At 39.1% G+C, this 27,864-nt stretch overlaps 1 protein-coding gene across 5 annotated transcripts in view; it reads right to left on the reverse strand.

Moving 5' to 3' along the window:
- Window positions 1–1,801: 1,801 nt before the first annotated feature.
- Window positions 1,802–27,864, reverse strand: part of EVI5L (ecotropic viral integration site 5 like) — a 60,905-nt gene continuing 34,842 nt past the window's right edge. For 3 of the 5 annotated variants that reach the window (XM_081966949.1, XM_081966948.1, XM_081966950.1), the window contains exons 9-20: window positions 23,508–23,605; window positions 23,097–23,157; window positions 22,619–22,672; window positions 21,639–21,671; window positions 9,664–9,804; window positions 8,516–8,644; window positions 7,759–7,899; window positions 7,013–7,171; window positions 6,378–6,524; window positions 5,915–6,010; window positions 5,202–5,297; window positions 1,802–3,938 (exon numbers count right to left, since the gene is read on the reverse strand). In XM_081966949.1, coding sequence (XP_081823075.1) covers window positions 3,627–3,938; window positions 5,202–5,297; window positions 5,915–6,010; window positions 6,378–6,524; window positions 7,013–7,171; window positions 7,759–7,899; window positions 8,516–8,644; window positions 9,664–9,804; window positions 21,639–21,671; window positions 22,619–22,672; window positions 23,097–23,157; window positions 23,508–23,605 — 1,467 coding nt within the window. In that variant the 3' untranslated portion in view covers window positions 1,802–3,626. The remainder of the gene's footprint in view (window positions 3,939–5,201; window positions 5,298–5,914; window positions 6,011–6,377; window positions 6,525–7,012; window positions 7,172–7,758; window positions 7,900–8,515; window positions 8,645–9,663; window positions 9,805–21,638; window positions 21,672–22,618; window positions 22,673–23,096; window positions 23,158–23,507; window positions 23,606–27,864) is intronic. The other 2 variants (XM_081966951.1, XM_081966952.1) reach the window with 2 other exon arrangements.

Below are 27,864 nucleotides of genomic sequence, written 5' to 3' on the forward strand. Positions count from 1 at the left end.
TATTTATTTTATTAATTTTCTACAGGTTTCATTGCAAGTTATTTGATATAACAATATTTATCACACGGTTTTGTTTATTATCCAGAGCTCCAAAAGGATAGCATGCTATTTCCTGGTATAGTATAATCTTCCTCTGCAAAAGGAAGATTCAACTCCTATCCTCTGATGTTGCATGGTCTCTGAGAAATTAGTCCTAATAATCCTAATATATCCTGTGGTTCCTGGTATTTACCAGCATGGAAGAAAAAGAAAGCTATCATTTTCTTTAAGCTTTTATACAGTAAAAGCAGTAAATAGTGGGAAGTTGGCATTTGTGGCATCATTTAATCAACTGTATTATAAGGCTCCACAGCTGTGATCTAAACTCTGGAAAAAAGCTGCAGTACTGTGAATAATTTGTATAGAATAGGTTAGCAGTCTTTACTTTAATCAAGATTTTGCCATAATGAAGTTTAAAGGACAAATCAGCCAAATTAATCAAGTCTAAATTTAACAATAACAATTTTGAAAATTGTTATTTCAAGGTTGAAAACAAAATCGGATATGGTTTGAACCATCTCCTTTTGTTTACTCCAGTGCAATTGCAAAACACTAAAGTCAATGGATTTTCTTCATATTTAAAAACAAACAAACATCAGTTAAAGGTCTTCCTAACTTGTAATTTTGGAGGCAGTAAGCATTCAGATAGCACTACACAAAACAAATATCCACAACTGCTAGGTATTAAGCACAACTGGCAAACAGTTTCACAAGCCATCCAACATTGCAAACATGTGCCCCCACTGCTAGCAGAGGGAAGGGGAGCTTCAGACCGATGCAAGCAGATCAAAACAACAATGCAAACTGAACTCATCTGGACCACGTAGTATTCCAATTATCTCTATGAGACTGAACAATGAAAGGATAAATTACAAAATTTTAGTATTACAGCGTAGTGTGGATGTATCGGTATGTGCGTAAATTGTATATATAAAATATGCAAGATTATGCCAAACTGGTGCCTTTCACTAGGCATACTATATAAATACTTATCTGTACATGTGTGTATGTGTATGTGTGTTTATTTCTGTTCACTAGTTCAGGGCCAGCCACATGATAAGTGGGTAGGCAGTTGCAGGTTTGTTTCCCGTTTCACAAATGCTGGTTTACCTTCACTGATTTGGAGCTAAAAAAGCCCTTGGAAAATGCAAGCAGCTTCTCCCTTACCAATCCCTTCCAAACCCGTGCCAAGGAAGGGGTCATGGAGAATTCTTCCAAAAAGAGAGGCCTACGTGTCTGATACAGAACATGGTCGGTTATTAATAAAGTTGCAAGCTTTACAAGTTTAGGTAAACTTAAATGGCAGATTGGTTCACTACAGATGAGAAAGGAAAGAAAATTGAGCCGAGGATGAAGAAAACACATCCGTAGCAAGAAATGGCCCCCTTCCCTGAGAGGCGGAATATTTCATTCCCCAATTTCAAAGACCTGTTAGTCGATGGCCATCCACAACCAGAGATCTTGCTTAACAACATCGCCTAGCCTACCTTCCTGACAGGGTCAAAGCCTCACATCTTCCACGTTCTGCACTTGCCCATCTTCTTTCATAGACCTTCTGTGAAACGCTTTCCATCTTCTAATGTCAGGTGATCTTTATTTTCAGCTGCAACATCATCAGTGGTAGCAATACCTTTATTCAGATACCTTGCAATGCTAAGTATTTCAAAACCTGCACAACTTCTTAATTTAAATGGGAAGAAACAGTGCTGCATATCTTTCAAAGGCATTTTCTGCATTGCCCTAACTTTTTTGGGGGTGGGTGGGGTGGGTGGGGGTAGAGTCTGGAATCTTACTTGCAGTGAGGTCTGGATGCTACACCAATCCCCCAAAATCATGCTGTGGCACAGTAGATTTAATACTCTTAAACATGGACTCTGTTAAAGAAAGGGGACAAAATTAAACTACCATCTTCAGTTCTATACTTCGAAAATGAAGAAGTGGTCCTAACTGCAGCATTATTTGTAGCCTCAAAAAACATGCAGTGCTCCTAAGTAATACTTCACTGATGTTTCTTAACTACTGATCCCCACCCCACCCCCTTTTTGTGAAAAACAAGCCTTTTTGCAGCAAACCGAGTATGAATTGAATTACAAATAGCATTGCAATGACTGTAGCATTTCCAACTGAAGAAGTACGCATCACTTTACAGTCTTATTCAAAGCCTTCTTCATCAGAATCCCTGCATAAACTATGGGTTCTTTCTTTGCCAACTGTCATTAAGTGGGCCACCAGCAATCCTTTCGCTCTTAGAAGCTAATTCTGTTAAGAAAACATGCTCTTTTCTCTACCCTGCCTTGCCTTGCCCCCAACCTCCCCAACAACACACACACACACACACACACACAGATCAAGAGGGGGCTTGTTTCTGAAAGGAATTGCTCCTTGGAGCAGAACTACATTTCATACAACCCAATGCTCCCAAATGCTTAATGGAACCAAGGAGCTTTTGCACAGACTTATCAGTAAACGCACAAGGGTTAAGCATAACTTTCTGTTGGTTCTCCCTCGCTATTCCTACTCTAACAATGTTTGGAAGCAAACATAACATTAGGAAATTCATATTTACTTGATATGTAATTCAAATTTGAGCCCTCAAGGGCCTTCATTTTTGTTATCTTGGCAGAATCAGCTATCTAGACATTCCACAGTATTTGTCTCTTGCCACACAGTAACTTTGTTGAATTCTCAGCTGCCTGATAGTTTAGCAATTAATACTCATGAATCAAGTAGCAGCTTACTAACATATCCCCCCCCCCCAATATATATAAATGTGTATGTATGCCCACATGTGCACGTGCACTGATGGACTGTCTTTCTATCCGAGCCAATTAGGCACTGAGCCAGAATGCTGCAAAAAACAGAGTTTGAAAATATGATATAAAAGTGGAGTTAGTAAAGCATATCCCTTTACATAATTAAATAGAAAATATTGTATGATTACGTACAGAAGTAGTTTTGGCTCCTCCATATAAAAGCCCTCAAAATCATCGAACTTTTCAAAGAGCTGGATTAGTAATTGCACTCTAAAAATAAATAATAAACAGGAACAAAAATATTATTTCCCTCACTAGAACAAATCACCTCTTCAGAAGCTCATTTTTCTCCTTGTCCGAAAATTACAAACAAGTATACAGGCACTCCATTTTCTCCTCTGGATGCAGAGCAGCATGCTAGGAGACAAATATAAATAAAGGGAAGACCAACCCCTTTCCCTTCTCCAAGCACAGCAAGGAGACAGAGATGGAACGCAGCTAGGCTGCATTTTAGGGAACCAGTGGATTGATTGCTTCTGCTGCCCCTTCACAGTCCTCATCTGTGCAAATCTTTGTGTAGAGAAGGGGGAAAAATGTGTGGAAAGCAGGACGTGGATGAGGCCAATACCTGGATTTGGATTTTAACTCCCAGTGGCAAAGCTGAAAAAAAAGGCAGTGCTGATAACAATCCGTACTGTTCGTGTGGGGCACTCCATGCCGCATCTGAGCCAGGACATTCCCTGGGCCGAAGACTCAGTTACATCTGATCCCTGACTTCTCAGTACAACATGGCCGGTGGATCAACTGGCTGAGTTGGGATGGCAGCATCACTCCTCATTTGCCCAGGGCCTCTGCAAAGATGATCTCGCCATTGGCCTCCGGAGCAGAGGTAGGGTCATCTGGATCGCTATCTGTGGTGCCATCGCTCTCCTTCCCAGAGCTTTCAGCCCCATGCAGAAAGTGGGTGTTGTGAGGAGACCGCGGATACAAAACATCCTGCAGGGCACCCACTACCATAGGGCTGGTCAGCAATTCCTCATCTGAAGAATGCAGGGAGTCATCGTCCACTGCCAGGTGACTCACAATATGTATACCATCAAAACCCATGGAGTCCTCAAAAGGCTTCTGTCCTTTCGTTAGCCGAATCTGCAAGAGAGAGAAAGAAAAGACACTGGGGGCAGCCACGATGGCTTGGCATTCAGCACTATGAAACCCGCTAAAGAGTCCTGGAATAGCTTGGATTTAGAAAACAATAATCTACAATGGACAAAAGAAAAATTCCTGCTAGGAAATAACAGAAGCGATGCTCTGGCTTAAGACTTACTAGAAGTGTGAGGCACTACAAGCATAAAAGGGTAACAGTAGCAACCTACTTCATTTCTCTCTAGGTTATTTTACAAACCTAAAGAGATACATTCTTAAATCAGAACAGATGCTGAAATTGCATGACATGGGGGCCTTTGAACTTTGTGTCTTCTAACATGACATTTTCAGCCACAAGTGAAAGAAGGGGTTTATGGGGTTTCGTTTTCAATAGAAAACTGATCTGTGCTTGAAAAAGTCTGGCCGGCACCAGCCGATTGTCGCACAGCTGATCGCCGAAACTACCGGTTCGCCTGAACCGGTAGCATTCAGCTGTGCTGCACGATTTATATTTGCTAGAAAGCAGGAAATCCTGCTTTCCCCCCTCGCTGTTCTACTTACCTTTGCAGACTCAGAAAAGGCTTCTTCTTTTTTTTTTATTGAAAAAGTTTTATACAAATAAATTTTCCCCTTTTTTACCCCCCCCCCGCCATATAATGTAAATCACATACAAATACTATACCCCCTCCCCTCCCCCCGTCTTAAAATAGATATATGGGCTGGGCTAAGGTCACACTAAGGAAGTACTATGTAGCCTTTAGGTAAGAATGTTTAGATTGACAGATGATCAGAGTAAATAATATATGGGATGCTTGGAATTGTTAGAGTGGTGTATAGCGGAAGTCAGGGGGGTGGGTTTGATTGGGAGGTGGGGGAGGGTTAGGGTGGAGGGTGGGGAAATATATATGCATAATAAATTTAGAAGATGGGATTAATGAGATATTGTTACTTTAAGAGAAACCTATATTATGATTTATATATGTTTAATTAATTTAGATGATGGGGCTACTGGGTTATTGTTACTTTAAGAGAAACTTATACTATGATTGTTGGGAGGTGAGAGGGTACAATATTTGAATGAGAAAAGGCTTCTTAATCCTCCTTTTTGAGCACTGCGCAGTAGAGCCTGTGTTGCGCCTGCGCGCGCAAAACAAACCAGTAGCGAAGCGAAGCGGTAGCAGACTTCAGAGCATTTCACCCTTGACGATAAGGGGTCCGAAACTCCTCCATGGTTTTGTCTGCTTTCTCCCACTAGGTTGGGCTTACCTCTGCTTTGAGTTCATCAATCTGCTCCTTGAGTTCACGGATGTATTGCGAGGCATCAGAATTGTTGAGTTCACCTTGGATCATTCCTTCTTCTCTCTGCATGTGAAAAGAGAGGGATAAAAATGACAATTGCTTGGAGGAGAGGACACAAGTGCTTCAGACCTTAGCCCAGCCCATATATTATTTCACAACCTGCATAAATAATTAAACCATTGTTGAAGGGATTTTAGAGACCATCTAGTGCGGTTTTTCCTGCTTCCCAGTGCAGGATCCACTAGAGCAGCGGGTATCAAACTGATGGCCCGCAGGCCGGATGAGTCACACATAGGCCACGCCCAACCCCAGCTCCACAAAGGGAAAATATGTCGTGAAACGTCACATGACAGCAATATGACGCCACAAGTTTGACACCCATGCACTAGGGCAATGTGGGAGATTACTTTCCAGCCAATGAGTTTGAAGAACTCCGGCAAAAAAAGCCAACCATTGTGTGATAGCTCTTCAGGTATCTGATACCTCTCAGCCTTTTCTATAGTCTAAACTTATTATTATCATTAGACCTCTCAATAGTTACAAAGAGAAGTTAGTTCAGGGGGTCATTCGCTAGTTTAGTGCAAGACCATCTGTTTTTTCTTTTCAGATGGAAATCGCTGTTGGCCCTTGTTTCACTTGTGGCTGAAAAGGACACCACCCGCTGGTTACTCTTCCCGAACCTGGATTTCCAGTTCAGCAACCCTCTGCCGCATCTCTGCAACAGCAGCCATGCTATCAGCTTCTCTCAGGCGGACAGCCATAACTTCTTCTTTGCTCTGTAACAGAGAATACAAACCAATGGCAGAAGCCCATCAGATTGAAACCCGCATGACGCGCAGAACAAAAAAAAAAGGCGGAATTCCTAGAATTTCTTGTGGCAGCTATAGATGCCATTTAAACCCACGATGAGTCACTAAATTATCTGAAAGTCAGGAGTTGGGTCATTTTGACAGTAAGAAGGTTTGCACACCGTGGTGCCCTGGTGCTGGGTAATTCCAACATCCCCAAGCTAAAAACAAGGTTAGTTTTACAATTCAGAAATCTGTTTTGAAGCTGCGTACCTTTGAGAAGGAACCGAGCAAGCCTGACTCATTTTCTGTGGGAAAATCACGTGCCTTGGTACCACTGAATGGGCAAACTCACCTTGCATTCAGATTCAGCATGCTTGCGCTTGGTCTCACTCAACTGTGTCTGCAACCCTTTGTTTTGGGCGGTGAGATACTGCATCTTTTCGTGCAGCCCAGAACACTCCTGTTCCATCCGATTGAGGAGATTGCTGTGAATCTGATCCTAGGAAAGGAGAATTAGGGGTCGTTAATACTCTGACACTTATTGAGCCAGCTTGGGGTAATGGTTAAAGTGCTGGCCTAGAAACTAGGAAAGTGTGAGTTCTAGTTCCACCTTAGCCATGAAAGCTGGCTGGGCCAGTTACTCTCTCTCAGCCCAACCCCCCCAGGGTTACTGTTCTTGGGAAAATAGGAGGAGAAGGGAATATATTTTTTTATGTTTGCTGCCTTGAGTTACCTTTAAAGCAATAAAAGCGTGATCAAGCTCAAATAAATAACTACATTATTGAATTTGTTGCCCGGTATGAGTGCACACTCATATAGACACAAATAGGTAATTCCTTATGCGTGAAAAACTTTGCACTTTCACATTCAATATAAAACTGGAAGGATTGTTATAACGATGATATAGTTAGGAAAGAAAGAAATTACAGATAGAACGATCTTATAAAGATCTTAGATAATACCCTTACACAACTGTCACAGCCTCACCTGGCTTTCAAGCTCTACCACTCTTTGACGCAACTCCCGGACCTCGCCCTGGGCCTGTGTCTCACGCAGACGGAGATTCATCAGTTCATCTTGGAGATCATTTATTGTGTTCTTTCGTGGAGAGTCCTTCCACCGCCCGCCAGTCCGGCTCAGATGGGCCTAAAGTAAAGGGGAGTCAAACAATTATCTGCAAATCTAGGCACAGGTATATGGGATCCAGGGGTTCCAAGGTACCAGTTCCCTCAACACATGCTTAATGTCTGTTGATCCACCATGGACAGTGACAAGCCATTTACCTCCAAGATCTGAGAGAGACTTTTTCAATTCTATATGAAGAAATTGGGGACAATCTAGATAAAAGATTATGTGCTATACCAGGTTCTCTCACCTGTAATGATAAACACATTGCTGCTTTATCAAACATTTAGGATCTTGTTCCTTAAAGTGATTTATCAATCAAATCAGATTTTATTATGCTCCTGGAGCTCCCAAATCTAGGCTGCAAAATCCTGATGACCAGTAGATGGTAGCAAGGAGATACAAGAATTTCTAGTCACTTATTGCCATCCAGTGGTTATCTAAACATTTGCAAACCCAAAAGTACTTCTTATTAACTGCTAAAGATCCAAGGACTTACAGGGCCAGTCCTTGTTGCCTTCTATGATGCAAAGATTTAGATTAAAACCTAAACCTAGGCCTAACAAGTGAGGTGTTGTCAGGTGTAGCATCCTTCAACTATAGCATACCTGCCAATTGTCATTGAGCTCCTTCACTTGATATTGCATCTCTCTGAATGATTTCATTGCCTCAGACTCCCGCAACTTCATAGCCTTCAGTTCTTCCTGCAGACGGGCCACATTGTTTTCATCTGGAAGCAAGCTGTTTCTCTGCAAAGGAGATGATTTAGTATTAACACTATATACATCTTTAGGTATGCCACAGCACAGACAGAAGAAGCACCTTTGGCCTGTTAGGTCTCCCTATGCAGCTCTTGGCACCTCAAGCAAATCTGCCCCTCCTTCCCTCATATTTAGTCCCAGCAGTGCTGCTAATTTCACCCTAAGATGCTACTTTCCAGTAGCATTGAATGGTTGAAGATGGTTCTAGGCATTCTACCAAAGGACAAAGAATAAAAGGGGATATTCTTAATATAGGGGTGTCAAACTCGCGTTGTCGTGTGACATATTGGGACTTTTCCCCCCTTGGCTAAACCAGGAGTGGCCAGCGCGTGACGCATCCGGCCCGCGGACCATGAGTTTGACAGCCCTGTCCTAATAGAATAGTGAGGAAGGAAAAAGCAGGGCTGGAACTTTTACTTGTTGGAATGAATAAATCTAAGGTTTTGTTGTAACTGTCATCAAAATTCATGATGCAGAGAAGACTCTATCAAAGCATCTATTCTTAAAACTTCAGCTAATTCAAATACTGCTATCTGGGATCCTGCCGTGGTTACTTTCTAAGACTTGTGTGCTTCTGTATCAGTCTTTGAAAGAAAAAAAATACCTTTTCCATGTCCAGAACTTTATCCTGCATCTCTTTAAGGGCACTCAGAGTCTCAGATTCCCTCAAGCGGGATTGCTCCAGTTCTGTTTCCAGGTGGCTCACAAATTCCTCAGAGTAGCGGGGATTTCCCTACAAAGTAAAAGAAATGTTAGTAAATCAACGGAAACCATGAATGAATGAGTGCTGTCTCTTAATGTTCCTATAGTTTTAATTGTAATCAATTAACTCTAATTTCTACAACTAGAAGCAAGAAACACATAAGTTGGAAGGTAGGTAACTTATAAATACTCTGAATGAATTATTTTAAAGGGATGCCAATAAGGAGAGCAAAGGAAAGAGATGCTTAAGGCTTTTCCCGAAAGCTTCTAAACAAACTATATCCCTGCCCTTTTTTATTTGCTCTTATCTTTTTGAAAGAAAAAAGCAGTGCAGGGGGGATGACTTTGACTGCAAAGTAAATTATAGTCCAGAGAAAAAGAGGATAAAATTACTCTGCTCTATAAAAGCCACGGCCTCCTTGCGAATTACAGTTCAGTTGTTCTTTCTTTTCATTTCAGGAGACTTATGCATAGAACTCTCAAATTTGGCCTTCAATCATAGGTTATCATTCTTAGGAATAGCCAGGCATAATTCTTTTTCTAGATGGGACTTCCTCAATTTGGTGCTCTTGTGATGTTTCATACAATAAGTCACATTAGCTGTCAAGATCTCTAATGGGCATAAAAGCTGGGGTTAGGAGTTTATTTTCAACACGTTCAGATGCACCAGGTTAAGGAAAAGGCTAAAGTAGGGTAGATATTCAAGCAAGACTCAGAGTAGATACAATCTTCCCTAAATCTAATACTGAGAAAAGAGCAAAAGAAAGCCCTGCACTGGCATGATTGATCTCAAGAGGAAAAAAAACCTGTCAGAATCATCCCAATAACATATATAGCTTTGTAAAGCCTGTTCTAACAAATTGCCATGGGAATGATAATCTCTAGACTTGTCCATTCGAGGTGTCGTCCACAAAACAAGTCACATGAATTTAAAAACCCTGTGGATTAACCAACTGGGCACTTGCATGTAATTTCACCTCTATGTATCCCCCTTCATCATACATCATACATCCCCTTTCACTCTGGAATCTTCCACTTTTACATAGTTACTTGTTGGTCCTGAAGTTGTTGAATGGTGCTTCGTGCCTTCTGCAAATTCTCTGTGGCAGAGCAGCATTGTTGCTTCACAACTGCCAACTCCCGCTTGATAATGTAATTCTCTTCAGCCTCCTGTGCACGGGTAACTTGGCCCTAAAGAAGGGAAGACTCAAAGCTGTTACCTTTCTTTCAAGAAAGTGACATCCATGTGGGATTTCTTTATGAACAGCAAAACAAAGGAAGCATATGTTTGATAGTAGCAAGATGAATACAATTAGATTTAAAATAAAACTTTCGCTTACTAACGTTCGGTATTCTGAAGGGTTGCTCTAGTATAATGCTTTGACTCAAAGACTTCTCGGAATGAGCAATGAGTTATGGTCAAAATCAGAACCATATCATAAAGCAGGTAAGAGTGATTATTGCTGATATGTGCTCAAAGGGTTTCAAATTCAGAATATCTGAGTTCAAAACACCCTGCTTGGGCTTGAAGAAAAATTGTCCCAAAGCTGTTCTGACCAATCTGAAAGCGGCCCAAACTCAACATAATCAATACTATTCATTTGAAAGTATCCTAAGCCTTCACTGTTAATGCAAAACAATGCCTTAAAAAGGGAGACTGGCTTTTCAATCCACTGAAGAAGCTTCACTGTGAAAAGTGAAGGGTGAGAAGATTACATAGAGGGCATTGGGACTGCTCTCCTGCCTGAGCCATTCTCTTCTATGATAACTGGAAGCCCATATCGTCTGTCTTTTGCTTGACTTCTGCACCATCCCTAGCATCCCCAAATTTGCAAATTCCCAATAAGTACAACTCCCAGCCCACAAGCTCAACAAGAATTTAGTATGCTACAGATTCTTGAAATTTAAGATTCTACCACAGGTTATTTTTCAGCCATAAAATCTGTTAGTTAAAATAAATCTTAGATTCCCTTGATCAAGAGACAAAGTTTTAAAGATTAGAAAACTGGCAATGAGCCCAAGCATGCATTTGTAATAATTAGTTTATTCCTGCATTAAAGCCACTTGACATTCTTTCCTTGCTCTCACAAAACATCAAGTTTCCATTGGACCCTAGCGGTCAAGGAACCTAGCTTGAAAAACCTTGCTCTAGCTTCGGAGAAACAGTGTTCGTTTGCATGACAAGGATCAAAGAACAAAACAAGGACAAATAATCAAGATCTGAAGAGACTCCCACCTTAATTTGAAGTATTAAGTGACTTGTATCAGTTTAAATAGTAATTCATACTAGTATGCTTCAAATTCTTACGAATTCATGTACATACTAGTGTTCTTCAAATAAAGTCATACATTTTCTAAAGGACAGGAAACCTGTTGCCCTTTTGTTGTTCCTGTTGCTCCAGCAAGCATGGCTAATTGTGAAAGATATCAGAGGCTACCATTCAGCACTTCTCTCTTTTAAGTTAAGTATGAAAATATTATCCAAGATATTCTTTTTTACAAAGAGCCCTGTAAATAGAACTTTTTCTCAGGCCTGTTGTCTGGATTACAAAAGTAATTTGCAAAAAGCCAAATAGATTCAGTAGTACAGCAGAAAACGAGTCATGTTTGGGTTGGTTATTGTAATAATAGGGGAGCCATCCCCAGTCAAATTGCTGGCAGAAGAATTCTGGGATTTGTGACTGATCTGGAGGGCATTCAGACTGAGGAAAGCTGTGTTAGAGCAATACTCAGCTTTAAGACTAATAATCGGCTCCTAGTAACTCGATCTTCATGTGCAGATCTATTTCTGCAAGAAAGAAAAAAACCCCAATGCAATAGATTTACAGAGATGTTAACACAGCCTAGGCTTTATTTATAGATGGAAGTGATGGCAACAAGCTCTCTAATCTCTGCCTTTCAAAGAAATGAAATCAAAGGGGAAAAGGCGCTATATTTTCTTCACACATCACAAACATTTCAGAGTAACATGGCAAAATTGTTAAGGACTTTGCTAAGTGAAATGTATAAAGAGATAGTTAAATTGTGCCACTTGAGGGATTGATGAATAAAAAAGTTGTTACTTTTGAAAAAAAAATACTGTAGTGAATGCATGAAAGATCTGGGTCTCCTAGAAGCATATCTTATTCCTTATTCAAATATACTGGATATTAAATTTTCATATGTAGATCTTTAAATATATTACACTGTTGTTTTTCTAATGCACTGAAAACAAAAATTTAGGCTTATAGCCATAATACTTGAGAATATTTCAGACTAACTTAATTCACCCAAGGCACCCAGTGACTTGGTAACATAACTTGTATGTTATGTTGTAGTTCACTTTTACACCACATTTAAAGGAGAAGTTTAAAGTCGATCAGTTTTAGTAAACAAGGGTGATTTGCCAACAGCGCCGTCATTTCAACATTGGAAGGCATTCTGTACAAGCTTTACCAAATACGTTTCTAAACCTAGATACATGACCTGCCATATCACATTCAGGAGAAACAACGGTGGATATCATGCATGAGTTTTGGTTTTTCCCTGAATATAGCTTGGCATATTTTTATCATCAAAACATGACTGAAATAATGCATTATTTGGATATTTTAAAAGTTTGTAGCCCTGTTTCCAATGCCATTTTTGAAATATACCAACAAAATATATTCTTCGTATATAGCAGAAAGGGCAAAATTGCTTACATCTTGATTGGTGATTAACTCTCTCTGCACTATTATCATCTGGGACAGAGGTCACTAACCTTTCTGACCTCAGGGACAGTTAAATTCATAATTTCAAATCCCACGGACCACTAATATGATCTGCCTAATGACTGGCTGGGTGGGCATGGCCAACTCAATGTCACACACATCAAGGGGCATCTCACCAGCCTCTCCTACCCCCTCCCCCCCAGCCACTTCTCACCTGCCCGCCCGGGCTCCTTAGGGCCCCAACAGGAAGCAGTTGTTGGAGCTAAGCAGTCACCATGAGAAAGAGTTGGCAAAACAGCTGGCTGAGTTCAAATTGGATCTGACCAAGGAGGAGGCTCAGCAGAAGCATCTCACTGAGGGCTATGAACATCAGCTTTCCAAGCAGAGGGAAGACCTGCGGGAGTGCAATGCCAGGTATCAGCCCCTGGAGGCTCAGCAGGCTGAGATGGTCAGCCAGTTCCAGGCCATGATGCAGTCCCACTGGAACGAGGCCCTCCAGCTCTTTGCCACTAGCAGCACTTTCCTCCAGCCTTTGCCCAAAGCTCCACACCAGGAGGCTGAAGCAGACCCCATGTCGGAATTTCTTCCTCCCTCCGACCAACACAAAAAGGCCTCAAAGGGTGAGACTCTGTGCAGCAATGTTGCAGAGACTCTGTGCAGCAAATGTTAATTGCACTTATCTGGTCCAGGGGGTGTAGTTTGAGGACCCCTGATTTAGTGCAATATAAAAATGCAAATAATTTTTCTGCGGACCACCAAAATTTGTCGCGGACCACCAGTGGTCCACTTACCACCAGTTGGTGATACTGATCTGGGACATTAGCCTTAAAAGGCAACAGGCTTAATTCAGGCTTGGTCCTGGGCATATGGGCTAACTACAACAAACTTCAATGAGGGGATAGCATTCTTTCATCACATTAAAACCAACGATTTACTGTGCATTAACTCACAGCAGTTGCCACGTGCAGTGATTCCTCCTCCTTTTTCAGAACTAGCCTTCAACCAAAAAGCTCCACTCCAAAATCAAACATTCCAGAAGATTTCCATTGCAAAATTTTTAAACAAATTTGTGTAGGCATTTGCGTGAATTGTTAGCAAGACCTATTTTCACACCCCATTATCCTTCTATCATCCATATCATTTATTCAGAATCAAAAGTGGCTTGGTTGTGGTTCCTCAAAATAACTGCCCAGCTAAGAATCAATTCTAGTATAAGTTAAGAAGACCCTCATTGATCTTTAGCTGAAGGAAAACCAGGAGTTTATCTTCCTTCCAGCTGATACCTCTTAATACCTTTACTTTTATGATAGAAGATTGAACAAGGCATCAAGAAATGAAAACAATTTTTGTTACTATAGACATTAAGCATAGAAACAATGCTAAAAAGAGAATTGGGAATTTAAGATTATTATTCCTCCAAAGAACACTCAGTGGAACGTAACAAAAGTGTTGTGGATGGAGGTCTCTTTTTGTTACAACTGTACCGTTTCCCATCTGAGGAATGGAGGAATGGATTTTTCTGTGGAATAGGGTTAATTCACCACATTTGAAGTAACAAAGAGTTTTATTTAAAAAGGACATCTGCCCCACAGCTGGGTAGGAATATTCTGTACACTGCATAAAATTACTGAACTGCATCATGCTAGATTCATTTTTAATCAGTTTTGATCTCAAACTATAACAGATTCTTTAGATCTCTCTTAATCACTATTAACAGAGTTGGAAGGGACCTTGTAGGTCTTCTAGTCCAAACCCCTTCCCAAACAGAAGACCCTATCAGTTTTGATCTCAAACTATAACAGATTCTTTAGATCTCTCTTAATCACTATTAACAGAGTTGGAAGGGACCTTGTAGGTCTTCTAGTCCAAACCCCTTCCCAAACAGAAGACCCTATACAATTTCTGACAAATGGCAGTCCAGTCTCTTCTTGAAAGCTTCCAGTGATGAAGCTCCCACAACTTCCGAAGGCAACTTCTGTTCCATTGATTGATTGTTCTCACTGTCAGAAAATTTTTCCTTATATCTAGGTTGAATCTCTCCTTCCTCAGTTTCCATCCATTATTCCTTGTCTGGCCTTCAGGTGCTTTGGAAAATAGTTTGACCCCTTCCTCTCTGTGGCAGCCCCTCAAGTATTGGAACATTGCTATCATGTGTCCCCTGGTCCTTCTCTTCCCTAGACTAGCCATGCTGAGTACTTGCAACAGTTCATTGTATGTTTTAGCCTCCAGTCCCCTAATCCCCTGAAATAATTAAGTGGCATGCAAAATTTATCTTGATCAAGTTGAGTCATGGCAGTCTGCAATTGCCTGTGGTTCTATAACATCTTGTCACATATGCGTCCCCATGCAACTGTTATTCTTTGTAGTCAGTAATGTGTGTGTGTATGTTTCTGCTAGGGTAGCAGAGGGAAGAGAAAGGTGAAGCCTTAAAAACAAAAGGAACATTGGAAAGAAGGGAAAGGAGATGGAGGTGTAAGGTCTGGCAGAAACAAGATGGATCTATACAGTATTGGCTACAGAAGGGCTGCTGTTAGTTCAAAGACAGGTTGGCCTAAGGTTCTTAGAAGTGGAACAGGGTGTAATCTGAAGAAAGGAGGAATCTTTGTGGGACAATTCTAAAAATGGTGGGAAACTGAGGAAGATGTGGAAGGGGAGTCATACCCTACCAGAACTCAGAATGTAATTTTTAAACTGAAGGAAACAATGTCATGTAGCATAATTTCCTTCTAATTAGTAGTAGGTAAAGGTTTCGCTTGTCCAATCCCGTTCCTCTCTAGGGGATGGTGCTCATCTCAGTTTCTTAGCCGAGAGAGCCAGCGTTGTCCAAAGACATTTCCATGATAGGTGGCCAGCATGACTCTATGCCTATGTGCACAGAATGCTTCCCACCAAAGTAATATTTATTTATCTACTTGCATTTGCAGGCTTTCAAACTGCTAAGTGGGCAGGAGCTGAGGTAAATGATGGGAGCTCACTCCGTCGCGCAGCGCTCAGGTCTTGAACCCAGGCTGTCAGCTTTCCAGTGGACAAGCTTGACATCTTTAACCACTGAGCCACTGCACCCTCTAGTGGGAAGTAGGAATACGGAAATAGTACCATAGTATTCAATAGAGAGATAACCCTCTAACTACACACATAACAAGATGAAGCTTGCCAGGAACAGGAAACTACTAATTGATAAAGAAGTTCTTGGCTTAGAAACATAATTTATTCACGTATTAGTAAGTCTCTACTGATTTTACTGTGCTTTATGACTCTACAACCATTTCTCATTGGCTAATCAGTAAAAGTAACAGGAGAGGGAGGAGAAAGAAATACTGCCTCAGATTGAAACTAGATACTTGTGTTTGCTTGCTGAATTAAAAGAGAAAAAAAAATCGAGCAGTATCTGATGTGCTGGGACTTAAGTCAAATTTGGAGAACTCGCAAAAGGCTATGGCATGCATGTTTCAATGAATCCTCAAATACTGTAAGCAAAAATAGTTACAACTATATTAACACAGTAATGTTTAACAAATTTGAATACATAATTAATGCGAGGGTTTTTAAAAACAGATTACAGAAACAGTAACTACATTATAACAGGTGCAGAAGTTTGGGCATCATTTCAGTGTCCCCTCTGGCAGAAATGACAGATTCCAAAAGTTTCCTCTATCTCGTTAACAGTTTTTTTAATCTTGATTTCAAAAAACTGTCCTCTCTTCCTTTCAGAACTCTTTCATTTCTGATTTGGCGATTTTTCTTTTTGCAAGTGTGAGATCTGCAGATTTTCAGTAATATTCAGTTCTACGATGATGAGAGAGATTCCTAGACCTTTACTTTTCTTTTAAGTATTTTATCATTGATTTGGGGTTTATGTTTCAGATTGGATATTTCTGCAAGACAACAAGCTTTTTCCAGCTGCAGTTTCTTTATTGACTATGGGACATTCAGTTCTAGATAATGTTGAATCCTTTCTTCCTTTCATTTGTACAATATTGCCTGTGCAATTGTCTTCCACAAAATCTGAAAGGATAACTCCTGTTAATAGTTGCTAAAGTGTGCCCCTCCCAATGCTTTACCTTTTTTCTCCAAATGGCCATACAGTTCAGTTTTGATTTCATTAGTCCAAACTACTTTGTTCCAAAATGTTTTCTGACTTATCAATATCTTATTTTGTATATTTTAGTATTTGGGGATTATGATTTCAAGCTGCATCTTGCCTATACAGATCACTGCAGTATACATAACATATATCGATATATGTCGATATAGTTTACTTGGACTAAGGCATTTGATAAGGTAGACCATAACCTACTACTAGATAAAGTAGAAGAATGTGGGTTGGACAGCATCACCACCAGATGATTCGTAACTGGCTGATCAACCGCACTCAACGTGTAGTCCTCAATGGAACTGCATCTACATGGAGGGAGGTATGCAGTGGAGTACCCCAAGGCTCTGTTTTGGGCCCAGTACTCTTCAACATCTTCATCAATGATTTGGATGAGGGAATAAATGGGGAACTCATCAAATTTGCAGATGACACCAAGCTGGCAGGAATAGCCAACACTCCAGAAGATAGGCTAAAGATACAGAAGGATATTGACAAACTTGAACATTGGGCACTATCTAACAAAATGAAATTCAATGGTGAAAAGAGTAAGGTTCCACATTTAGGCAAGAAAAATGAAATGCACAGGTACAGTATAGGTGATACCTTGCTCAATAGTAGGAATTGTGAAAGGGATCTTGGAGTCCTAGTGGACAATCATTTATATGAGCCAGCAGTGTGCAACAGCTGCCAAAAAAGCCAACACAGTTCTAGGCTGCATCAACAGAGGGATAGAATCAAGATCACGTGAAGTGTTAATACCACTTTATAATGCTTTGGTAAGGCCACACTTGGAATACTGCATTCAGTTTTGGTCACCACGATGTAGAAAAGATGTGGACTCTAGAAAGAGTGCAGAGAAGAGCAACAAAGATGATTAGGGGACTGGAGACTAAAACATATGAAGAATGGTGCAGGAACTGGGTATGTCTAATTTAATAGAAAGAAGGACTAGGGGAGACATGATAGCAGTGTTCCAATACTTCAGGGGTTGCCACAAAGAAGAGGGAGTCAAACTATTTTCCAAGGCACCTGAGGGTAGAACAAGAAGCAATGGGTGGAAATTAATCAAGGAGAGAAGCAACTTAGAACTGAGGAGAAATTTCCTGACATTTAGAACAATTAATTGGTGGAACATCTTGCCTCCAGAAATTGTGAATGCCCCAACACTGGAAGTCTTTAAGAAGATGTTGGATAGCCATTTGTCTGAAACGGTATAGGGTTTCCTGCCTAGGCAGGGGGTTGGACTAGAAGACCTCCAAGGTCCCTTCCAACTCTGCTATTGTATTATTGTATTATATTTCACACCTGTGGATAACTACTCCAGTGTCAGTTAAACTTTTTAGTAGACCATTTTCAATAATCTATGAGTTCTGCTTCACATATTGTACCAGTGTTTGGACAATTCTAACAGACATTTTTTCTTCTTCTAGATATTCCTACTACATCAGCAGTTTCATGAAACGTTGAATTGTAATGAAATTCCTAGTTGGAATAATTCAGAGATTTTTAAAATATCCTTTTCCTGCTTTGTAAGAATTATTTTCATTTTCAAAAGCTGTTTAGAGGAGTCAAAGGATTGGTGAAGAACACAGAACAATTATAATAATCTGAGATGTTAGAAGGGTTAGAATATTTGTTCAATTTGTTAAATGCAGGCCTAACAAATCCTAAATCATTTTTTAATCCTAAAAAACTTTAATGTTAAAACAAATACCTATAATGGAAGAATGGTAAAGCTAGTAGAATTAACAGAAATGACACCCTTAACAAAAAAAAAAGACGTTGACAAATTTTATTTTTTCTTTGAAACCATTTTTAGACTTTTTGCATGAAATTAAAAGAAATGAAAAGTTGATTTTGGGATCTGATGGTCAGAATTATATGGAATTATGGAAATAAAGCAGTCAAATGCTAATCTTAGTTTGATGTATTTTTTATTTATATTTTATACCAAAAAAAGTCAGAAGTCATTCTTTTTCTATTTTCTTTTTTCTGCCTTTTGTGCACTTTTCTTTAATCTTCCCCAAGCCTTTGGTTTTTTAAAAATCTTTTTTGTTTATTTTTTAACTTTGTAATTTTTTTTGAAAACCAATAAAGCTATGTAAATGTTAAAAAAATAACTAGTACTGAACGAATTGAAAGGGTCCACAATTTTACACCTCAAATATCTGAATCTGTAAATAAGCATATTTAAATATTATGCATGCAGATTTGCAGAAAACATCATGTTTAACTTTATAAAATTATATCAACTTCTGTTCACTGAAATACATACAATCTGAAAATGCCTAGGTTTTGTCTTGCAATTGCAAGTCAGCTGCTATCTCCCTTGTTTCAATAGTAATTACAATTATCAACCAACTCTAAACACAAGAGTAAGTGTTCCCAAACTCTGTAATTTTTACCTTTCAGTTAATGAGCCTTCTTTTATTCACAACCTTTTTACTATGGCTGAATTCATGCAACGAATTTAACCCTGAGGTATTAAATAAGTCATAGCTAACTGGATTCATACAATACACATATCTAAATTAACCAGCATTACAGATAAATGAAATACTCAAGGGCTTAGCATACTTAAAACCCTACTCACAAAGTGTTTTCAGGCAGTCAGTCCAGTAAAAGCTTTGCCTACTTCTGTGGCATTTTTACACCCACCCCACCCCACCCCTTTGCTACCCACAATAAATTCACAGAACAGCCTCCAGCTTCATTAAAGTTACTTGCTATGACATATCTCATCCTATACAGAAAGATTTTGATTTAGGAAACCTCATCACAGGATGTGAGATGAGGGGAATAGTTTTTCTCTTTCAAAATATCTGGCCACTTAGCATCCTCTTAGCATTGTACATACACAAATAATTGGAAACAGCAAGGCCTGGCCACAGTGGCATGGCAATTTCCCCCCCTTTTAGAACTGTTTTTAGGCTCATTTCACAAGGGAACACTGTGGTGTTTTTCAGACACTTATACACTTCAGACACCCTTTATTTACTTGCACACAGGATTGCATGAGAAGAGGAACTAGAGATAAAATCTTACAGACAGGTAATTGCAATAAGATGTCTGCAAATGGATATTTTGATCCCATTATTCAATGTTTCAGACTTAAGCTACTCAGTGCATTCCTTTATGAATTGTCAGAGAACATAGGAAATGGCAAACAAAAAGGTAATTTAATCATGATTGTTAGGTGAAAAACAGTAATTACTGTAATGAAATACCTACTTAAAATGCAGCAATTTACTTATCACATGCCTAAACAGGATTAAGTGCTTAGAGAGATTTGAGAAAAGGCTTCTGAATACCAATACTTTATTAGTAAATTCAGCCATATTCGTAGATTCTGATAAGATACTCTTTGAAAATCCTGTTTATATCCCTTGATTGATAAATAAAATGGCTAATTCCCTGGTGCTTCCATATTCAAAGTTTAAAATCTATGCTTGCTTCATATTTGTGTAAGAGAGGATATAAATATTAGATCTATGCAATATATTCATGCGTATTCAGTCTCCAAAAAAGCACTATGAAACACACAGGAGTGTGAATGTAGCATTTGTCTACATAACAACCTTATGCAAATTCATTCTTTGGGATATTTTAGCTTTTTCAAACAACAAATGCTCAATTCAAAGTTTTTTTATGGCATGACCTTAAACATTAGGTTCAGTTGATTGTTATGCTACTTTAACTTTCATCAGCTGCCAGACCATGGCTGCAATATTACATTCTGCTTCCTAAAAAATAAGCTTCACACTTCTTTTTAATAAAAAGCAGGAGCTTTCAACAGAATTCATGCACTACTTCTCTGCTTACAGAATCTGAAGCAATACAGAACACAAATTAGGTTGTTTGAAAGCCCAGCTGAAAGCCAAGTTAATGTTATTGTTCACCATGATCTATCCTACACACAGAAGCATGTAATTCAGTGTATATAAGTAGCACATGAAATTCCAAATGGCAAATTCCTTTCCCCCATTCTAATGTAATCACAGATCGTGGCAGAATTTCCAGGCAATTGAGACTGATGGGAAGGACTACGCCTTCATCTTCCTACTTGTTATTGTTGCAGTACCTTTTTAAGAAAAGTAGTGGTTGCAAGCATTGGATGGCACCAGAAAGTCACAGGTCTTTTAGCAAATTGCCAAGGCCATTCCCACAATATATTTTTTCCATTTAAAAAAACCTACCTTTTTAAGCATAAATATCAATTTGGTGTAGTCATTAAACTGCAGGCCTAGAAATCAGGAGGCTATGAGTTCTAGTCCCGCCTTAAGTATAAAAGTCATCTGGGTGATTTTGAGCCAATCGCTCTCTCAGCCCAACTAATCTCACAGGGTTCTTGTTGAGAGGGAAAATAGGAGGAGGAAAGCGTATTATGTACCCAGTCTTACTTTTTGCAATCTTCCATAAAGGGCATAATCTCCCCCATAAAATTTAGAAATGTTTAAAGTTCTTTGTAGTGTTTTAAAAGAAAATTCATGCTTAGAATATAAAACAGACATTGCAGATTAGAGTTTTCAGCCCCACTGGGACACTTTGACATCTTCCAACAATTCCCATGATGTAGCTACACAGTTTTAATAGTGCCTTGGTTTTCCTTGCTGGTCTATGCTGAATTAAAAAGATGATATTCATACTGATGATGTAGAATGAGTTTCTAATGGTAGAACTGATGTAAAAATGTGGAAGTGCCAGTATAAGAAATTAAACTTGTTTAGAGGCAAACCTAAGAATGATTTTTTTCCCCTTTCTATAGTGATTTTCACAGGGAAAGGTACCCCAGCAGCATTCTTTTTCCTGCACATGTATGTATCCATAATCCCCAATTATAATTCAGAGAGCAGGACAATTCAGAGATTTGAACTGTCTATTTAATACTAAAACAAATATTTCACCAAGCAGGTTTGCCATAATTTGCCAGCATAAAATATTTAAACTGACCTGAGCCAAAAATATTGGCTGGTATATAAGCAGCATAATTAATTAACCTTATGCTAAAATATATAGTGATGTGTAAGTCAACATTTCAAAATCAGCTGTTTTGTATATAAAAAACAGCTGCATAATATTGCAGAAAATTAAACAACCAAAATAGAATTGTTAGTCTGAATTTTATTAAATGCGAGCTACCAATAACATTAAATGTTGCAGACACTATTTTTCAAGTGAAATGAAATGGAAAACTAAAAGGAGAGTTGAAAATTTAAAAAAAAAATAGTTTACTGTACCTGGATCAATCTATCTGCCAAGGCAGCACTCTCCTACAGACCCAGAAGAGGGAGATCCAAGGAAGGAAAGATGAAGAAAAGAAAAAAGATACAACAGCAGGGTCACACAAGCACAGAGGGAAAAAAAGATAAAGAGCCCAAAAGACCCCAAGAAAAGGAACTTCCAGAATTGTCTTAAATTTGCAGCATGTCATTTCCATCATGCAGATCATAAGAATGTTCATGTGCATAAGGAATGACAGATAACTCTCAGAAGCAGCTTCAAATATTAATTTTTACCCAACACTGCAAGAACTATCAGGATTCATAATTTGCCTACTTCACCAATGGACAAGGATCTCATTGCATTTCAGAAGTCACACTTCCTTTGTCCAGAAATTCAAAGAAGCCTCAGTAGCAAGGACACATTTAGGTGGTTATGCCTTTGTTGGGCAATTAACCAAGATGCCCTCAAGTTAACTATTAAAGAGTATTTATGCTACAATAAAAGACTTCCAAGGAGTTTTTACATTTTTCATGAAAGCGTTTAATATTTAAACACAAAAACAAGATCAGTGTAAGAATATGGCACAAGACGGCTGAAAAACAGTCATTATCAACCACAAGAGAAATAAATTACTTTGGGTCCATTTCACCATTTTGATCAAAGTTTTTTTAGATTGGCAGAGAAACTACATCTAACAACTTTACAGATTAGGTTTTTTTTTAATCTTAAGGAATCCTGACAGAAGATCACTTTTTAATTATTTCCAGTAGTGATAGGGTGAGAAATACTCCCTTGGGTGCTTACATTAAGAATGATTCCAGAAATACATGTGCAGGGTAGTCCCTGAGAGGATGCACAAAGACTAATGGCTGGCATTCTGTGTATTGTCTACAGTCAATTGAGACAGAGAGCTGTGTAAGGCCTCATTTTTGGTGGCCAAGCTAGTCTGGAAGCGGAGGAAGTGGATTCTCATGCGGCTGGGTACACTTCTCACCTTCTCCAGGGTTTCAATTCGCTGTTTCAGAAGGCGATTCTCAGTACGGAGCCTCTGCAAGCAAGATTAGAATCAGCATGTGCTCTGTGTGTGAGCATGAGCTTTTGTCAAGTGAAAACCAGCATATCAAAATGTTATGCTGAAATCTTGACTCCTGAACTAAAGCCAAGCGTCATAAATAACTAGAAGAGGAAAAGTCACGCCACATCCAGATTGATGGATCTAAAGTTCAAAAAAGGGAATTCTTTAATTTCACACATATTACCCCAACAGAAATAAGTCGAATGCTTAAAATACATGCCCACTATAAATAACAAAGCTACTAATCAAGATGTCCAGGATGATACGAAGAGGAAATAATGTGACCTGAGAATTATTTAAGAAAGATTATTTTTCTGATAACACTAAGTATTACACATTACACCAACCCTTCATTTTGATTACAGTATTGCAAGACATAGACAAAGAGGGGTCTTACCTTGATTTCAATCTGTTCTTCCATTTCCCGGTTTTTGATTGCAGTATACTCTTTCTCCAGTCTAGAAAACAGAGAATAGGGTTCATTCTGCATCAAACATAATATGGTGACCGAAAAAGTATGGTAATGAGTGGAAAAATGCCCATTTTCTAATAACCTCCATTTTAAGATTATCACTTTTATTTAGAAAGTCACCACAAAAACTGCAGATTCAGCATATTTTTCCAAACACATTTGATGTTCAGTTTTTGTTCAGGGAAACGCGTAAAGATAGAAAGGATAACTATATTCTCTTGTATATTTTGACCTGAAACATGAACATTGTGTACTGGTCAACCACATGGATTTTGCCTAAATCCTGTATTCTTTAATATTTAAGCTATGTGTGAGGAATAAAAACTGAAAACATACCGTTTCATTTTCTTAGGGTTGTATTTGACTTGATAGGCCTTAAAGATCAGCTTATCAGGACAGCTATCAAACTGATGAGGAATCACCTTCTGAAAATACTGCAGTAGACAATTCTCAAATGAATATGCATCGAGATCATACGGTCTTATCATCAAATGTAATTTCTGACATTTTTATTGGACAGGTAATCCTCAACTTACAACCCATTCATTTAATAAAGAAGTTACAACATCTCTTATGACCTATTTTCACACTTACAACTGCTGCAGTTGGTGAACAAAATTTGGAATCTTAGCAACTGACATGTAGTTATGACAGTTGCATTGTTCTGGGGTCATGTAATCATCATTTGTAATTTTCCCAGCCAACTTCCTACAAGAAAAGTCAGTGAGGGAAGCCAAATTCACTTAATAATTGCATGATTCACTAATAATTGCTTAATAATTGTGGTAAAGGTCATAAAATGAAGCAAAACTCACATAACAACTGCCTTGCTTGGCAAGATAAATCTTGGGCTCAATTGTGGTTGTAAATCCAGGATTACAGGATCTTTCTCAGTTGATTACATTGGACAACAGAGGGATGGTTAATCTCTGGAATGCTTCTTGTGAAAATATTCTTCCAAACATGGCCCATTTGCATTAAACTAAAATTGAATGCACTGAATTCAAATATTTAATGATTGTGAATTAAAATTAAAGTCTAACACCATGATAAGGCAGTTTTTAGAATAGAATAGGTATAGAGGTATTACTGACCACATTTATTATAGCTCATTAAAATATTCTAAATCCGGATGCTTACATGAGCAAACACGCACAGTGAACAAGACATTTCAGAACAAAGCTTTTTACCAATTACAATCTTAAATCATGCCTATAGGATAACTCCCAGCTTCAAGGAAAACGTCTAGTATATTGCTAATACCTGGATAGAACACGTCTACGTTGTGTAATACGGTGTTCATTAGCTTATGCAGTCAGACCCTGATAGAATGCAGTGTTTTTAATCATACAAATTAGAATTTATTTATATGAAGATAATTTCAGCTATTAATGCAATATAAAACATAAATCTTTTCTCTGCCTATATAATTCTTCATACAATGTAGAAATTTTCAAAATTCCAATTTCATAAATTAGGGAGAAATAGCTTAATTAGATTTCAGTTTTTTCTTCAATCTCTAATTCTATGTTGCAATGAATAAAACATTTTTTTTTCACAGTCAGTTTATTGAGTTGTATAATTAAAAAATAAATATACAATATTGTAGGGAAGGAAGGTATCTTAGAAGTATTATACTTGTTCGAAGTAATTCAATATTTTTGAAGAAAAGCTTTCCCATAGAGATTCAATCTGATATATACAAACTAGATTTAGCTCAAAGTTTTCACCTGTTGAGCACAAACCAACCAGAGGTGGGTTTCTGCCGGTTAGGCCCGGATCGGGCAAACCGGTAGTGGCAGCAGCGGGAGGCTCCGCCCACCCACCCGGATGCTTCTGCGCATGTGCAGAAGTGTTGCGCGCACATGAGTGAACCGGTAATAAAAAAAATGGAAACCATCACTGAAACAAACCCATGTGGCAATATCACAAATGGAAATGTTTTGCAGTTATGGGCCTGGAGTTTTGAAATGTACTTGTTCAACTTTGTAAGTTACCAGTCGTCTAGCTCAGGGATCCCCAATTCCTGGGGGACAGATTGATACTGGTTCATGGCCTCTTAGGAACCAGGCTGCACTGCTGGAGGTGAGCAGCAGGCAAGCAAGCAAAGCTTCATCTGTATTTGCAGCCTACTCACTTAGCTGAGTAGGGAAATACCATATTTTTCAGAGTATAAGACACACTTCTCCCCCCCCCCCCAAAAAAAAGAGGCTGAAAATTTGGGTGCGTCTTATACTCCAAATGTAGCTTTTTCGAAGCTTTTTTTCAGCCCTAATGAGTGAAGTGATCTTCCATGCTTTGCCTGCTTTTCTCATTGTTCTATCTCCGATGATCAGCTATGCTTTAAAAGCTGTTTTTATCCCCAACAAGCAAACTTATGTGCTGAAGCTGACCAGACTAAGGATGCTAATCAGAGGAATACCTCGTAGGCAGAATCCTGCCCCTCCCCCATTTTCCTCCCCCAAAACTAAGGTGCATCTTATATTCTGAAAAATATGGTACATATGCAAAAGCCAGTCCGTAATATTTGCCATTGGGTAACCTCTCACCTTACTCTCAAATACTTTCCACCCAAGTAGTGAGCTATTTTTTATAGCTGGAGAAACACATCTGTTTCATTTCAAGAAAAGGAAATACTCACATGTATTTCAAATATTCTGTCAATTCTTTAGAACTATTTTAAAGGATGTAGACCCAATATCTGTTTATATTAGCAGAATGACAGCATATTCACTATACAATCACCCTTACATCTATTTTTTACATACACATATGGAATATGTGTAATCCCACTGGAATCCTCCAAAACCCTTTGATCACATTAAGAGAGGCAGTTTGTCATCCCACCATTTTGGGGAGGTTATGGCGAGGTGGGTGGGTAGGTGGGGAAGAGACATGTTCTCTAGGTGGACAGGGCCTCTGGATGCACTTCCCATGAGAAGTGCACTTAAGGGCTGACACCAGATGTTTTGTGAAATGTAGGTTTGTTTATTTGAGCTGTTGGGCTTTTTATATATTCATTTTGATTTATTACTGTTCTTTTAATTATTATTATCAGTTACAAAGAACTTATATATGATTACAGTGGGATATAAATGAGAGGGTGCAGTGTGTGTGTGAAAAACAGATACATGTATTTTGTTGGAATATTCCTTCTCATACTTGATTTCATTCACCAGAGGCTTGGATCTGCCCACTGAGTATTAGAGAGTCTCATGCTTTTCACTGACCAGTAGATCATCGCTGGGCAGCAAAAAGTAGTTAGGAGCCAGGAATCCTATGAAGCTGCTCTTAGCAGATGGAGTGTATAGATCTTTGAAAGATACCTTGACCACATACTACTCCCATGGACTCCTAATGTAGCCAAGATACATTTTTGTCGTTGTAGCAAGAGTACTACTACAGGGAGACTATAAACATACCTCATTCTAAGCCATGGCTTGTTTTAACTGATTGGTGAAAGATGTGACTGAATTTTTTTGGGGGGGGAAAAAGACTAGGTTAAAGCCACACAAATTGAATTATGGCTTGGCACAGTGCATGAACTAAGCTCTGATGTCAGCGTACGAAAGGCAATGGAGAAACACTATATTTGATAACTAATGTTGAAACTATCAAAAGGAGCTTTCTCCCTATCTTCAACTCGGTGGACCTATATCCATATGATTTTCAGGAATCACTGCCTGGTATCTACCATGTTTCCCCAAAAATATGACATGTCCTGAAAATAAGGCCATGCCAGATTTTTGGGGTGAGCAAAAATATACTCCCTCCAGCAAAAATAAGCCCATTGGACAACCCTCCCCCTCCAGCCAGGCAGAGCGCCATTCACCGACTCAGCGGTATCCCGAAGGTGTCAAGCCACGAGAGCCGGGGGGGGGGATAGGCACTCGCATAGCTTGGCACCTTTGAGATACCGCTCGGTCAGTGAATGACATTGGAGAGGGGGTTTCCAGGCAGTTGCTCTCTTGCAAGCAGGCTCCAGAAGAGCCTGGCGAGAGGATCAGAGGATGTGGGCACATCCTCAGGGGCAAACAGCTGTGTTACAGTCGCAACAGCGCAACACAGCAGCCGTGAGGTGACCACGCTCGCTACCTCCTGCAACCCCAAAAACAATAAGCCTCCCCCCGATAAGGAAAAAATGACCCTGTTTTATTTTCAGGGAAACGTGGTAGGATAATCCTTGACTTGCAATTGTTCATTTAATGACTGTTCAAAGTTATGATGGCCTCAGAAAAAAACACCTGATTTACAACCTGTCCTCATACTTACAATCATCACATCACCTCCATGGTCATGTGATTAGAATTTGGGCATTTGGCCCTGGCTCACATTTACGACCAGTTACATCATCCTGCTGTCAAATTATTGTGATTTGTGACCTTCCTAGCTGGTTTCCGACAAAAAATATCAATTGGGAAAGCTGGTTTGACTTAACAACCATGGTAAAAATGGTAGTAGAATCAGGTTTGATTGCATGGTGACTCATTTTATGATCACCACAACTTATTACATAAATTCCAGTCCTAACTGTACCCCTAAGTCAAAGATTACAGGTTTTTAGGCAGTTAATGGATATTCTTAATATTTGGCATATTGATATACTGCCACAAAAAGATGGAAAAGACATGAGACTTTTTCTAAATAGAAGGAAGAATAAAACATACAGACAGAGGGCAGATGAGTCATTGCT

Source organism: Natrix helvetica (assembly GCF_964273705.1).
Source record: "Natrix helvetica genome assembly, chromosome: 1".
NCBI classification, from domain to species: domain Eukaryota; kingdom Metazoa; phylum Chordata; class Lepidosauria; order Squamata; family Natricidae; genus Natrix; species Natrix helvetica.